The sequence below is a fragment of the Oncorhynchus clarkii genome, chromosome 19, assembly GCF_045791955.1.
Source record: "Oncorhynchus clarkii lewisi isolate Uvic-CL-2024 chromosome 19, UVic_Ocla_1.0, whole genome shotgun sequence".
Classification (NCBI taxonomy): Eukaryota; Metazoa; Chordata; class Actinopteri; order Salmoniformes; family Salmonidae; genus Oncorhynchus; species Oncorhynchus clarkii.
In genome coordinates this window covers 31,587,253-31,601,183 of record NC_092165.1, presented here as the reverse complement: position 1 = coordinate 31,601,183, position 13,931 = coordinate 31,587,253, and the positions used below count along the sequence as shown (strand labels likewise).

The 13,931-nt window shown below is 40.5% G+C and overlaps 1 protein-coding gene across 5 annotated transcripts in view; it reads right to left on the bottom strand.

Moving 5' to 3' along the window:
* Window positions 1-13,931, bottom strand: part of LOC139375039 (mirror-image polydactyly 1) — a 107,758-nt gene that overhangs the window by 48,118 nt on the left and 45,709 nt on the right. For all 5 annotated transcript variants that reach the window (XM_071116409.1, XM_071116411.1, XM_071116410.1 and 2 more), the window contains 4 exons: window positions 10,051-10,327; window positions 6,739-6,877; window positions 5,672-5,777; window positions 3,626-3,755 (listed from right to left, as the gene is read on the bottom strand). In XM_071116409.1, the coding sequence (XP_070972510.1) occupies window positions 3,626-3,755; window positions 5,672-5,777; window positions 6,739-6,877; window positions 10,051-10,327 (652 nt within the window). The remainder of the gene's footprint in view (window positions 1-3,625; window positions 3,756-5,671; window positions 5,778-6,738; window positions 6,878-10,050; window positions 10,328-13,931) is intronic.

The following is a 13,931-nucleotide window of genomic DNA, read 5'->3' as shown; positions in this document are numbered from 1 at the left end:
TATGTTGTGATGTGTTGTGGTTTACTATGTTGTGGTGTGTTGTGGTTTACTATGTTGTGGTGTGTTGTGGTTTACTATGCTGTGATGTGTTGTGGTTTACTATGTTGTGGTTTACTATGTTGTGGTGTGTTGTGGTTTACTATGCTGTGTTGTGTTGTGGTTTACTATGTTGTGGTGTGTTGTGGTTTACTATATTGTGATGTGTTGTGGTTTACTATGTTGTGGTTTACTATGTTGTGGTGTGTTGTGGTTTACTATGTTGTGGTTTACTATGTTGTGGTGTGTTGTGGTTTACTATGTTGTGGTTTACTATGTTGTGGTGTGTTGTGGTTTACTATGTTGTGATTTACTATGTTGTGGTTTACTATGTTGTGGTTTACTATGTTGTGATGTGTTGTGGTTTACTATGTTGTGGTGTGTTGTGGTTTACTATGTTGTGGTGTGTTGTGGTTTACTATGTTGTGATTTACTATGTTGTGGTTTACTATGTTGTGGTTTACTATGTTGTGATGTGTTGTGGTTTACTATGTTGTGATTTACTATGTTGTGATGTGTTGTGGTTTACTATGTTGTGGTGTGTTGTGGTCTACTATGTTGTGGTGTGTTGTGGTTTACTATGTTGTGGTGTGTTGTGGTTTACTATGTTGTGATTTACTATGTTGTGATGTGTTGTGGTTTACTATGTTGTGATGTGTTGTGGTTTACTATGTTGTGGTGTGTTGTGGTTTACTATGTTGTGGTGTGTTGTGGTTTACTATGTTGTGATTTACTATGTTGTGATGTGTTGTGGTTTACTATGTTGTGATGTGTTGTGGTTTACTATGTTGTGATGTGTTGTGGTTTACTATGTTGTGGTGTGTTGTGGTTTACTATGTTGTGGTGTGTTGTGGTTTACTATGTTGTGGTTTACTATGTTGTGATGTGTTGTGGTTTACTATGTTGTGGTGTGTTGTGGTTTACTATGTTGTGATGTGTTGTGGTTTACTATGTTGTGGTTTACTATGTTGTGATGTGTTGTGGTTTACTATGTTGTGATGTGTTGTGGTTTACTATGTTGTGGTTTACAATGTTGTGATGTGTTGTGGTTTACTATGTTGTGGTGTGTTGTGGTTTACTATGTTGTGGTGTGTTGTGGTTTACTATGTTGTGGTGTATTGTGGTTTACTATGTTGTGGTTTACTATGTTGTGGTGTGTTGTGGTTTACTATGTTGTGGTTTACTATGCTGTGATGTGTTGTGGTTTACTATGTTGTGATGTGTTGTAGTTTACTATGTTGTGATTTACTATGTTGTGGTGTGTTGTGGTTTACTATGTTGTGATGTGTTGTGGTTTACTATGTTGTGGTGTGTTGTGGTTTACTATGTTGTGGTGTGTTGTGGTTTACTATGTTATGATGTGTTGTGGTTTACTATGTTGTGGTGTGTTGTGGTTTACTATGTTGTGATGTGTTGTGGTTTACTATGTTGTGGTTTACTATGTTGTGGTTTACTATGATGTGATGTGTTGTGGTTTACTATGTTGTGGTGTGTTGTGGTTTACTATGTTGTGATGTGTTGTGGTTTACTATGTTGTGATGTGTTGTGGTTTACTATGTTGTGGTGTGTTGTGGTTTACTATGTTGTGATGTGTTGTGGTTTACTATGTTGTGATGTGTTGTGGTTTACTATGTTGTGATGTGTTGTGGTTTACTATGTTGTGATGTGTTGTGGTTTACTATGTTGTGATGTGTTGTGGTTTACTATGTTGTGATGTGTTGTGGTTTACTATGTTGTGGTGTGTTGTGGTTTACTATGTTGTGATGTGTTGTGGTTTACTATGTTGTGATGTGTTGTGGTTTACTATGTTGTGGTGTGTTGTGGTTTACTATGATGTGGTTTACTATGTTGTGGTTTACTATGTTGTGATGTGTTGTGGTTTACTATGATGTGGTTTACTATGTTGTGATGTGTTGTGGTTTACTATGTTGTGGTTTACTATGTTGTGATGTGTTGTGGTTTACTATGTTGTGATGTGTTGTGGTTTACTATGTTGTGGTGTGTTGTGGTTTACTATGTTGTGATGTGTTGTGGTTTACTATGTTGTGATGTGTTGTGGTTTACTATGTTGTGGTTTACTATGATGTGGTGTGTTGTGGTTTACTATGTTGTGGTGTGTTGTGGTTTACTATGTTGTGGTGTGTTGTGGTTTACTATGTTGTGGTTTACTATGTTGTGATGTGTTGTGGTTTACTATGTTGTGATGTGTTGTGGTTTACTATGTTGTGATGTGTTGTAGTTTACTATGTTGTGATTTACTATGTTGTGGTGTGTTGTGGTTTACTATGTTGTGATGTGTTGTGGTTTACTATGTTGTGGTGTGTTGTGGTTTACTATGTTGTGGTGTGTTGTGGTTTACTATGTTATGATGTGTTGTGGTTTACTATGTTGTGGTGTGTTGTGGTTTACTATGTTGTGATGTGTTGTGGTTTACTATGTTGTGGTTTACTATGTTGTGGTTTACTATGTTGTGATGTGTTGTGGTTTACTATGTTGTGATGTGTTGTGGTTTACTATGTTGTGGTGTGTTGTGGTTTACTATGTTGTGATGTGTTGTGGTTTACTATGTTGTGATGTGTTGTGGTTTACTATGTTGTGGTGTGTTGTGGTTTACTATGTTGTGATGTGTTGTGGTTTACTATGTTGTGATGTGTTGTGGTTTACTATGTTGTGATGTGTTGTGGTTTACTATGTTGTGATGTGTTGTGGTTTACTATGTTGTGATGTGTTGTGGTTTACTATGTTGTGGTGTGTTGTGGTTTACTATGTTGTGATGTGTTGTGGTTTACTATGTTGTGATGTGTTGTGGTTTACTATGTTGTGGTGTGTTGTGGTTTACTATGATGTGGTTTACTATGTTGTGGTTTACTATGTTGTGATGTGTTGTGGTTTACTATGATGTGGTTTACTATGTTGTGATGTGTTGTGGTTTACTATGTTGTGGTTTACTATGTTGTGATGTGTTGTGGTTTACTATGTTGTGATGTGTTGTGGTTTACTATGTTGTGATGTGTTGTGGTTTACTATGTTGTGGTTTACTATGATGTGGTGTGTTGTGGTTTACTATGTTGTGGTGTGTTGTGGTTTACTATGTTGTGGTGTGTTGTGGTTTACTATGTTGTGGTTTACTATGTTGTGATGTGTTGTGGTTTACTATGTTGTGATGTGTTGTGGTTTACTATGATGTGGTGTGTTGTGGTTTACTATGTTGTGGTTTACTATGTTGTGATGTGTTGTGGTTTACTATGTTGTGATGTGTTGTGGTTTACTATGTTGTGATGTGTTGTGGTTTACTATGTTGTGGTGTGTTGTGGTTTACTATGTTGTGATGTGTTGTGGTTTACTATGTTGTGGTTTACTATGTTGTGGTGTGTTGTGGTTTACTATGTTGTGGTGTGTTGTGGTTTACTATGTTGTGGTTTACTATGTTGTGGTGTGTTGTGGTTTACTATGTTGTGGTGTGGTTTACTGTGTTGTGGTTTACCATGTTGTGGTGTGTTGTGGTTTACTGTGTTGTGGTTTACCATGTTGTGGTGTGTTGTGGTTTACTGTGTTGTGGTTTACTATGTTATGGTGCTTTAGTACATACTCAGCCACTGCCTGCTGCAGTCGCTTGGCCCTGAGCAGGGCCTCATCCCTCTCTTCATTTGCCAGACGCAACCGGGCCATCACTGCCTGGTCCCTATCCCTCTGAGCCTGGTATATCTCCTCCACTAGAGCTGAAGGAGAGAGACAAAGAGAGAGACAGTGAAAGAGAGAGAGGGGAGACAGAGAGAAAGCAAGCAAGAGAAAGAGAGTAGTAATGGAAATAGAAAAAAGAGAAATAGTAAAAGAGAGAGAGGGAAAGAGAAAGAGAGATAGATATAAAGAGATAGAAAGCATTGTTCTTAGTTTCTGACCATCAGTTACTGCTCAATAACAACGATAAGCTCCCTGTGGAAGAAAGTTATTGCCACTGAAACACTGTGGCACAGGTATTAACTCCAGTCAAACTCATTTTGTGGGGAAGTGAACTGCTGAGGTGATCTCCACAGAGGCTGGACATATAGTTGCCCCAAGCAATAAAGGCACAGTGTCTGCGCCTCAGAGTCAGGCAGTTGGTCGACATTGTCACAACATCAGCAAGCACTCATCATCTCACAATGGTTAAGAGATTGGCCAGTCCTTAACCCTAACTCAAGACGTTTGATTTGATAAACAAGGTTGAACAAACATTTTCAAGCCAAAAACATTGTGTTCTTCTAATGTCTGAAAACTAGACCGTTTTTAGTGAGAGTGAGCTGTGAAATGATTTGTCTAAAGTGTTGCCAAATTGAGTTTGAGTTATGAAGAGCACATACTGAGTTAGACAAAAAGAAAAATAGTCCATCCACGAGTTCTTTTATGTAATACTGTCTGTCCCACTCATGGAGGGAAAACTTTTCTTATTGATACAGACTCTGTAGCCTGGCAGGGAGAGATTTCCCTTCAGCTTACACCTGACCCGGGTCCCGAAATTCCTGCGCTGTATGCCGGCTGCCTTAAAACCAGCAGATTTTGGGATTACCACTGTCTTCAGATCCCTTTGTTAATCCCACTACGAAAGAGCCCCTGAGATCCATCAACAGCTAATTCTTCTACCGTCTCAGAGATGGCTTAATGATAAACAGTGAGCCTCGCTGTAAGCCATTACAAAGTTCAGTAAGAAAATCAATATAGCATTTTAGCTGGAATTTGCTCATTAAACATCGCCTCCCTGAGCCATGCAAATCATATTAATATGAGGACGGCAAATAGGCTACACGACACACACTTTAAATTTATTAAAGGCACAATTGGAGCTGCTAATTGTGCAGCTCGATGTACCGTATTTTGTTGAATTATTAGGTGGGTTGGGAGGGCTCTCACCTAAGAAGAAAAGCAATAGTAAAGAAAAGAAGTTATTTGCTCAGCTAAATTCTAATATTTGTTCAGTGAAGGTTGGGAGCGGTTAAATTACATTAACAAATACGATTAGTAAGTTACAATTCCTTTTGATACTCAAGTTGCATGTAAAACAAACGTATAATTATTTTTCACACTTGACATCTCCGTTTTACTTCTACCAAAGTTCATCAGGGATAAAATGTCTGAGGAGAACGACGTTCTAACTTCATCTTGTAGACATTGCTTGCCTTTAGGCCATCTTGAAAATCCTATGGGTCATCACTTTACATTACAGCGCAGAAAAAATGATAACTGGTCAGATAATAGGCTTTATTTGAGATGTTATTATCCTCAATGTACTCTATTGTACTCTCTGTACTCTATGACCCTTCCTACGGCCAGCCTTCCCATAGGCCCAGGGTTTGTCCTCTCTCCTCTAGCCTCTCCCCCTTTATAACGTACCTCCAGCTTTCCCACAGGGCCAGGGTTTGTCCTCTCTCCCCTAGCCTCTCCCTCCTCCATAACGTACCTCCAGCTTTCCCACAGGCCCAGGGTCTGTCCTCTCTCCCCTAGCCTCTCCCTCCTCCATAACGTACCTCCAGCTTTCCCACAGGCCCAGGGTCTGTCCTCTCTCCCCTAGCCTCTCCCCCCTCCATAACGTACCTCCAGCTTTCCCACAGGCCCAGGGTCTGTCCTCTCTCCCCTAGCCTCTCCCCCCTCCATAACGTACCTCCAGCCTTCTCACAGGCCCGGGCATCCAGTTGAGTCTGCATCAGCTCAGCGTCCACCAGCCTGCTCTCTAACTCCTTCTCCTTCACGGCCAACTTGTCCTGGAGCTGCAGGAGAGCACAAAACCAGACAGACTTCAAAATTGGCACGTTCATTGAATTGAGAAATGAATTGAAAATGGAATTGACCCCAACCAATGCTGAGCTGCAGAGCCTGTCGGTAATTGTCCAGACATAGTCACTAACTTTAACCTCATGCAAAACAACAGATAGACACCTGACTCCATCCTGCAGTTTGACAACATACTAATTAACTGTTGTAGTTTCCCGGGTGGTGACAACCATCCATTTAACAAACAGAATATTATATAGATACCATCACTCAGGCATTCTATAACAAGTTATACAATCGAGCCTCTACATCACATTATTTCAGACTCCAATAAAAAAGAAGCACTGCTATTGAACTCCTATAAATCTTGTCGGGGAGTGATATTTTACAAGACCTAGTGATAGATTTAACCTCCTGTCTTAAATATTTTGCTCCGAGTTGGTGTGTCCCCCCCCCCCCCCCCGCACTTTGAAAACATGCCTCAGTTGAGTCCTCAGAGTCGGCTCTCACGGCCCTGCCAGCAAAAACAGACTCTTGGGAACTGTTCCTGACTTTCTGTCAGGAGTCACAGCTACTTGCAAACCAGAGGCATCAATTATAGCCGTTTCAGAGGGCCTCTCTGTGGCTACACCCTCTCTAACAGGCGCTCAGTTGCAAGAAGGCAGCCTGTGCACAGAGGGACACTGGGCATGCTCCAGACCAAACACAGGACAGGACAGGATAACCAGCTAGTCATATGCTTTGGACATGGCGGGTAAGAGAGAGGTGGACAAGAGAGGTGGACACTCAATAGTTGGCAGCTGTGACAGACACAACACAATCATCTATTTAAAGAGGAAGAGGACAAGTTACGACAAAGGACATTTGAGTGAAAAAAAAGCTGGAACTACAAATGCCATGTATTTTAGCTAGGACCTGTATCTAGCAGGGCAAGATTCCTTTAACATTTCAACCTACCTTCTTATTGAGCTCTCTGAGTGAATCCAGCTCCTTCAGCAGGAAGGCAATATTCTTCTCTTTGTCAAGGACGAGGCTTTGCTTTTTGGAGTCAAAGGAACTACTGCTAACTTTAATGTTTCCTTGGTCTTCTTTTATACTGCATTATGGGAGAAAAATAATTTGATTAGAGAGAGAGCAACAATATTAAAACTTGAGAGCGAACGGCAACACAAATTAGTTATAGCCTTGTCTCCAACGAAACAGACACGCAATTATCAAATACGCAAGGGATGCACTCTGCACTATTTCAGGCATATTACAGTGTCTTTATTTACTCTGTTATATTAGGCAAATCATACAGTTGACCTTTAAGGTAATATTAAGGTATTACGGCAGTGTATTGCCATGTAGATTACTTCCCTCTTGTAGCCAGGAATATGATTCCGCGCAGCAATGCCTCATATTATTGTCTATCTATATATCTACCTACCTACCTACCTACCTACAGTGGGGAGAACAAGTATTTGATACACTGCCAATTTTGCAGGTTTTCCTACTTACAAAGCATGTAGAGGTCTGTAATTTTTTTTAAATCATAGGTACACTTCAACTGTGAGAGACGGAATTTAAAACAAAATCCAGAAAATCACATTGTATGATTTTTAATTAATTAATTAATTAATTAATTTAATTTGCATTTTATTGCATAACATAAGTATTTGATACATCAGAAAAGCAGAACTTAATATTTGGTACAGAAACCTTTGTTTGCAATTACAGAGATCATAAGTTTCCTGTAGTTCTTGACCAGGTTTGCACACACTGCAGCAGGGATTTTGGCCCACTCCTCCATATAGACCTTCTCCAGATCCTTCAGGTTTCGGGGCTGTCGCTGGGCAATAAGGACTTTCAGCTCCCTCCAAAGATTTTCTATTGGGTTCAGGTCTGGAGACTGGCTAGGCCACTCCAGGACCTTGAGATGCTTCTTACGGAGCCACTCCTTAGTTGCCCTGGCTGTGTGTTTCGGGTCGTTGTCATGCTGGAAGACCCAGCCACGACCCATCTTCAATGCTCTTACTGAGGGAAGGAGGTTATTGGCCAAGATCTCGCGATACATGGCCCCATCCATCCTCCCCCCAATACGGTGCAATCGTCCTGTCCCCTTTGCAGAAAAGCATCCCCAAAGAATGATGTTTCCACCTCCATGCTTCACGGTTGGGATGGTGTTCTTGGGGTTGTACTCATCCTTCTTCTTCCTCCAAACACGGCGAGTGGAGTTTATCAGACCACATGACCTTCTCCCATTCCTCCTCTGGATCATCCAGATGGTCATTGGCAAACTTCAGACAGGCCTGGACATGCGCTGGCTTGAGCAGTGGGACCTTGCGTGCGCTGCAAGATTTGAATCCATGACGGCATAGTGTATTACTAATGGTTTTCTTTGAGACTGTGGTCCCAGCTCTCTTCAGGTCATTGACCAGGTCCTGCCGTGTAGTTCTGGGCTGATCCCTCACCTTCCTCATGATCATTGATGCCCCACGAGGTGAGATCTTGCATGGAGCCCCAGACCGAGGGTGATTGACCGTCATCTTGAACTTCTTCCATTTTCTAATAATTGCGCCAACAGTTGTTGCCTTCTCACCAAGCTGCTTGCCTATTGTCCTGTAGCCCATCCTAGCCTTGTGCAGGTCTACAATTTTATCCCTGATGTCCTTACACAGCTCTCTGGTCTTGATCATTGTGGAGAGGTTGGAGTCTGTTTGATTGAGTGTGTGCACAGGTGTCTTTTATACAGGTAACTAGTTCAAACAGGTGCAGTTAATACAGGTAATGAGTGGAGAACAGGAGGGCTTCTTAAAGAAAAACTAACATGTCTGTGAGAGCCGGAATTCTTACTGGTTGGTAGGTGATCAAATACTTATGTCATGCAATAAAATGCAAATTAATTACTTAAAAATCATACAATGTGATTTTCTGGATTTTTGTTTTAGATTCCGTCTCTCACAGTTGAAGTGTACCTATGATAACAATTACAGACCTCTACATGCTTTGTAAGTAGGAAAACCTGCAAAATCGGCAGTGTATCAACTTGTTCTCCCCACTGTATCTATCTAGACCTTCATATCTTTACAAGAGGACAAAGACACAGTAGCACATCTTTAGGTTGTAGAAACAGGTTTAGGTCACTCAGAAACAGCTCTTGTTACCAGACAGACCACACACAAGGAAACAAAATGACTGGAGTGACGCTTTATTACATCATTTTCATGCGCCAATATTGCCAAGTGTTATAGTGGGTACAGATACTCCTTCACAGGTACATGTACAGTGCCTTGGGAAATATTCAGACCCTTTTGACTTTTCCCAAATTTTGTTACATAACAGCCTTATTCAAACATTTATTAAATTAAACATTTTCCTCAGCAATCTACACACAATACCTCATAATGACAAAGCGAAAACAGGTTTGTATTAAAAAATTAAAAAAACTGAAATACCTTATTTACATAGGTACTTAAGACTGTTTGTTATGAGACTCGAAATTGAGCTCGGGTGCATCATGTTCCCATTGATCATAATTGAGATGTTTCTACAACTTGATTGGAGTCCACCTGTGGTAAATTCAATTGATTGGACATTATTTGGAAAGGCACACACACCTGTCTATATAGCAAAAACCAAGCCATGAGGTCAAAGGAATTGTCTGTAGAGCTCAGAGAGGATTGTGTTGAGGCACAGATCTGGGGAAGGGTACCAAAACATTTCTGCAGCATTGAATGTCCCCAAGAACACAGTGGCCTCCATCATTCCTGAAAATAGCTGTGCAGCGACACTCCCCATCCAACCTGACAGAGCTTGAGAGGATCTGCAGAGAAGAATGGGAGAAACTCCCCAAAATACAGGTGTGCCAAACTTGTAGGGTCATACCCAAAAAGCCTCGAGCGTGTAATCGCTGTCAATAGTGCTTCAACAAAGTACTGAGTGAAGGGTCTGAATACTTATGTAAATGTGGTGTTTTTTATTTTTTATAAATTAGAAAAAAATGTATAAAAAACTGTTTTTGCTTTGTCATTATGGGGTATTGTGTGTAGATTGATGAGTGAAAACAATTATTTAATCAATTTTAGAATAAGGCTGTAACGTAACAAAATATGGAAAAAGTCAAGGGGTCTGAATACTTTCCGAATGCACCGTATGTGTTTCTCGTTAAAGTGTTTCTGGGAGCCGTGCACGTAACTTGTTTTTTGCGAAAATCACCTGTTGACCAAAATACGATTGACGTATTTCTGACTACAGCGTTAGTTACGATTGGGCTCTAAGAGAGCTCACCTTGATTGTAGAGCTTGGCTGGAGTCTGGAGGGACGAGGTGTCTTCTGTAGACTGGAGGACTGCTGTTCGACCCCTGGCTGTGACCCTCTGACCTGTAGCCGTCCTGGGTGAATGGGCTCCGGCTGGAGGTCCTCTCCTCCTCCATCCTCCTGCCTGTGTCTGGAGCCCTGTGGTGGGCCTGAGGTGATGGAGATCTCCTGTGGTGGGCCTGGGGTGAGGGAGATCTCCTGTGGTGGGCCTGAGGTGATGGAGATCTGGATGACCGACTCTCTTCCTCTATGGGTGTAAAATACAGGGGAACTAAAGTTACCGAGATGACAGAATGAATTAAGCTTAATAGGGTACAAATGCTAAAAAAAAACAAAAAACAGGCAACATCTGGTAAATGTTTTGTTCCATATCCTTCGGAAGTTGTGGGAAAATGGTTACACATCAATCACTGTGCAAAATACGGTAAAATGCTTAGATGAACATGTGGTAAGAAAATAAACGGACATTAGTGGCGTGTGAATAGAAATAAAACATCTAAGAGCATCTTCAACACCGACCATGACAATATTGTTCCACTTAAAGACCCAGTGAATTATGAGCTGGTGGAATGGGCTATTTTCAGTCATTTTGGGGAGGGGTGGGGGGGCTTCTTGGGGAAACAAGGGAATACAAAGAGGCTTGGTGACTAGTGCTGGCAGGGAACTACATGGTGCTCTGTAAATGTTTCTGTTGAGAGCTGAGCCAGAGAGAAAGAGAGAAGAGAGGAGAAGAGAGGGAGAGAAAGGGAGGCAGCTAGCCTAGCAGTTAGAGCATTCCCTATCCCCGAGCCGACTATGTGACAAATCTGCCGAGGTGCTTAACCTTAATTAGTCAAATTCTAATGCTCAATCCTGATAGAAAATAAGCTAAAATGCTTTCAAGAAAGTCATATTCAAAAAGGTCAAGTTATGATTGTTATGAACATAGAAAATAAAACGACATATTTAGAACTGATAATTAATCTGGCATGGTGGAAGAGCGAACGCAATTCATTGATTATTGAATGTGATGATGGACACAGCTTTGTAGAACCATTGCATACACAGCCTCTGCTCAACAAACTCCAACTTGAGATTGAATCGTTGGGGGCCTGCAGTTCGCAAATGACATTGCGCTGCTTATCACCCCTCACTGCAGTCAAGCAATGCATTCCGCCAAGAGTCGTTCACAATCTAATCCGGTTGCGGCCTCAGCTAGGCCTTGTTTCAAATGTATCAAGACAATCTTATTGGTATGCTTAGAAATCAACAAATGTACCTTGTTTAAAGCACACGTTAACAAGTCTCAGTCACAACTGACAGCTCAAATAAGCCACCTATGGTGAACAACTTGTCAGAGGCTTTGTAGAATCATGACTCTTTCGAGTTTTGAGTTCATCGTTCACCGGTAGGGGGTCCTGAGTAATGGGCATGACTGAATCAAATGAACGAAATAAGTCGAAAGAGTCGTTCTTTTGACTGAAAGAGTCGAAAAGATCAGAGATAGTAAAAAGAGCCGAACCTCCCGTCAGTACTTTAAAGTATGATTGCCTTCCGAGTTCCAACTTGACCTCCTCGTTCAAGCGTCACATGAAAAATGACTCCTCTTTATGATTACGAAAAATATTTTAAGGAATAAAACATCAATGCAATTCAAATATGGTAGAATTCAAACATGAGCTGGTTTAAAGAGCATCAGACGTTTTTCTTTTTTAAAGCAGCAGTCTGTTGTGTTAATAAATGCGTTGTGATGGAGAAGCCCATGAGCAGAATTGCCCCACTATGTCCAAAAGAAGCTCCAGCTTAGCGGTGACAATTATTTTGCAAAAGGTCAGGTTTTGAAGTGGAGATCAGGGAGGTCTGCCGCCTCCTCGTATCGTTGTTGCCAGGGTCCTCCTCTCTGGATTGTTGCAGACAATTATTAGTATTCTATTTAAGACTCACCGATGCAAACAGTACATTCAAACATGAACAACACCAAACGCGCTTATATAGCCCCCTTTGTCACACTGAAAATATGGGACACATTGTTCCTAAACCTGGGTTACCACTTAAAAAAAAAAACATTCTGGTCGTGACGGGTCCCCACAAAGACAACTGTCTCCACAAAGTATGGCATTTCCCAATGGTGAGAGCTGGTGTTGTTTAATCTGACAGTTGGCTGTTTCCTATGGGGAAAAACTGAGGGAGATTCTCCTTTCAAGGATGAGAAAAATCTACTCAAAGACTGGGGCTGCAAGGATAGATGTGACGTTTTATGTGGTAAATAGTGTAAAAGTCAAGAAGATACATTGAATTTAATTTATTTTGTGTAACAGGCATATACAACAAAATGTACAATGTGGAACCAGATGATATCACTTAAAAGTATTCATTAAAACGCTCGTTTCCAAATTGGTCCTCGATGGTAAAAACAATAGCACATATAATGATTAAAAGACAAGAGAAAATTACAAACAACCATAAATACATTCATTCATATAGACATCCTAAAAAGTGTCACTATTCACAGCACTTCTCCCTAACCTTAAAAATTAACCATATTCATTTCACATTAAAACAATCTATTCATTACACATCATATAGATCCTTCAAATGAATACACCTGACCGGCAGTAGGGGGCACAAGGGGCAGTGGAACGGTTTCTCTTACTTAGACAACCGTGTCCAAATTAAAACCATTTCTACTTTTTCTTTGCTTGATCCCCAGGGGGAAGCTACTCCATAGACAAATCCCTGTATAGAAAAACGTGCTCCTCGCAGTACTGTTTACTCTTGGGATTTTAAAAGACCTAACACTAGCTCTGGTATTGTAACTGTGTTGGTTATAGACCATAACAATGTGGTTTTTCATATAACCTGGGGCACAATCATTTAAGATGTCAAACATATGATTAAGTTTAAGTTGGTCCACTCTGGACTCCAAAGGCAACACGCCCACCTCCCGGAACTCCTGTACCCCTATGTGGGTCCTAGGGGAGACATTCAGCATATACCTGATAACATTATTTTGCATGACCTGCATCAGCTTTTCTGATAGCCCGCTATACCAAGCAGAGTAGGCATAATCAAAATGACACTGAATCAAGGTTGAGACAAGCAGTTTCTTAACTTTGATGTTAAAATACAGTGGTGGAAAACGTACCCAATTGTCATACTTGAGTAAAAGTAAAGATACCTTAATAGAAAATGACTCAAGTAAAAGTCGCCCAGTACAATATTACTTGAGTAAAAGTCCAAAAGTGTTTGGTTTTAAATATTCTTATGTATTAAAAGTAAATGTAATTGCTAAACAATACTTAAGTATCAAAAGTAAAAGTATAAATAATTTCAAATTCCTTATATTAAGAAAATCATATGGTACCATTTTCTTGTAACATTTATTTTTTTTAATGGATAGCCAGGGGCAAACTCCAACACTCAGACATAATTTACAAACGAAGCATTTTTGTTTAGTTAGTCCGCCAGATCAGAGGCAATAGGGATGACCAGGGATGTTGATAAGTGTGTGAATTAGATCATTTTCCTGTCTTGCTAAGCATTTAAAATGTAACGACTACTTTTGGGTGTCAAGGAAAATGTATCGAGTGAAAAGTAAAAGATGTCAAAAATACAAATATTAAAGTACAAACTAATTAAGTAGTACTTTCAAGTATTTTTACTTAAGTACTTTACACAACTTAAAATATCTAGTGTAGATATAGATATAAACATCTCTATTTGTTCGCCATTTTAGAAAGAATTTTAGCAGCAATCAGGTTTCCAGAAAGGGATTGATCTAGGGACACACAAAGATAAGTTACACTTGTTTTAGATTCAATCTCCTTGCCTGCACAGTTTTCCTTTATCTTGTCAGCCCTAAAGCAATCTAC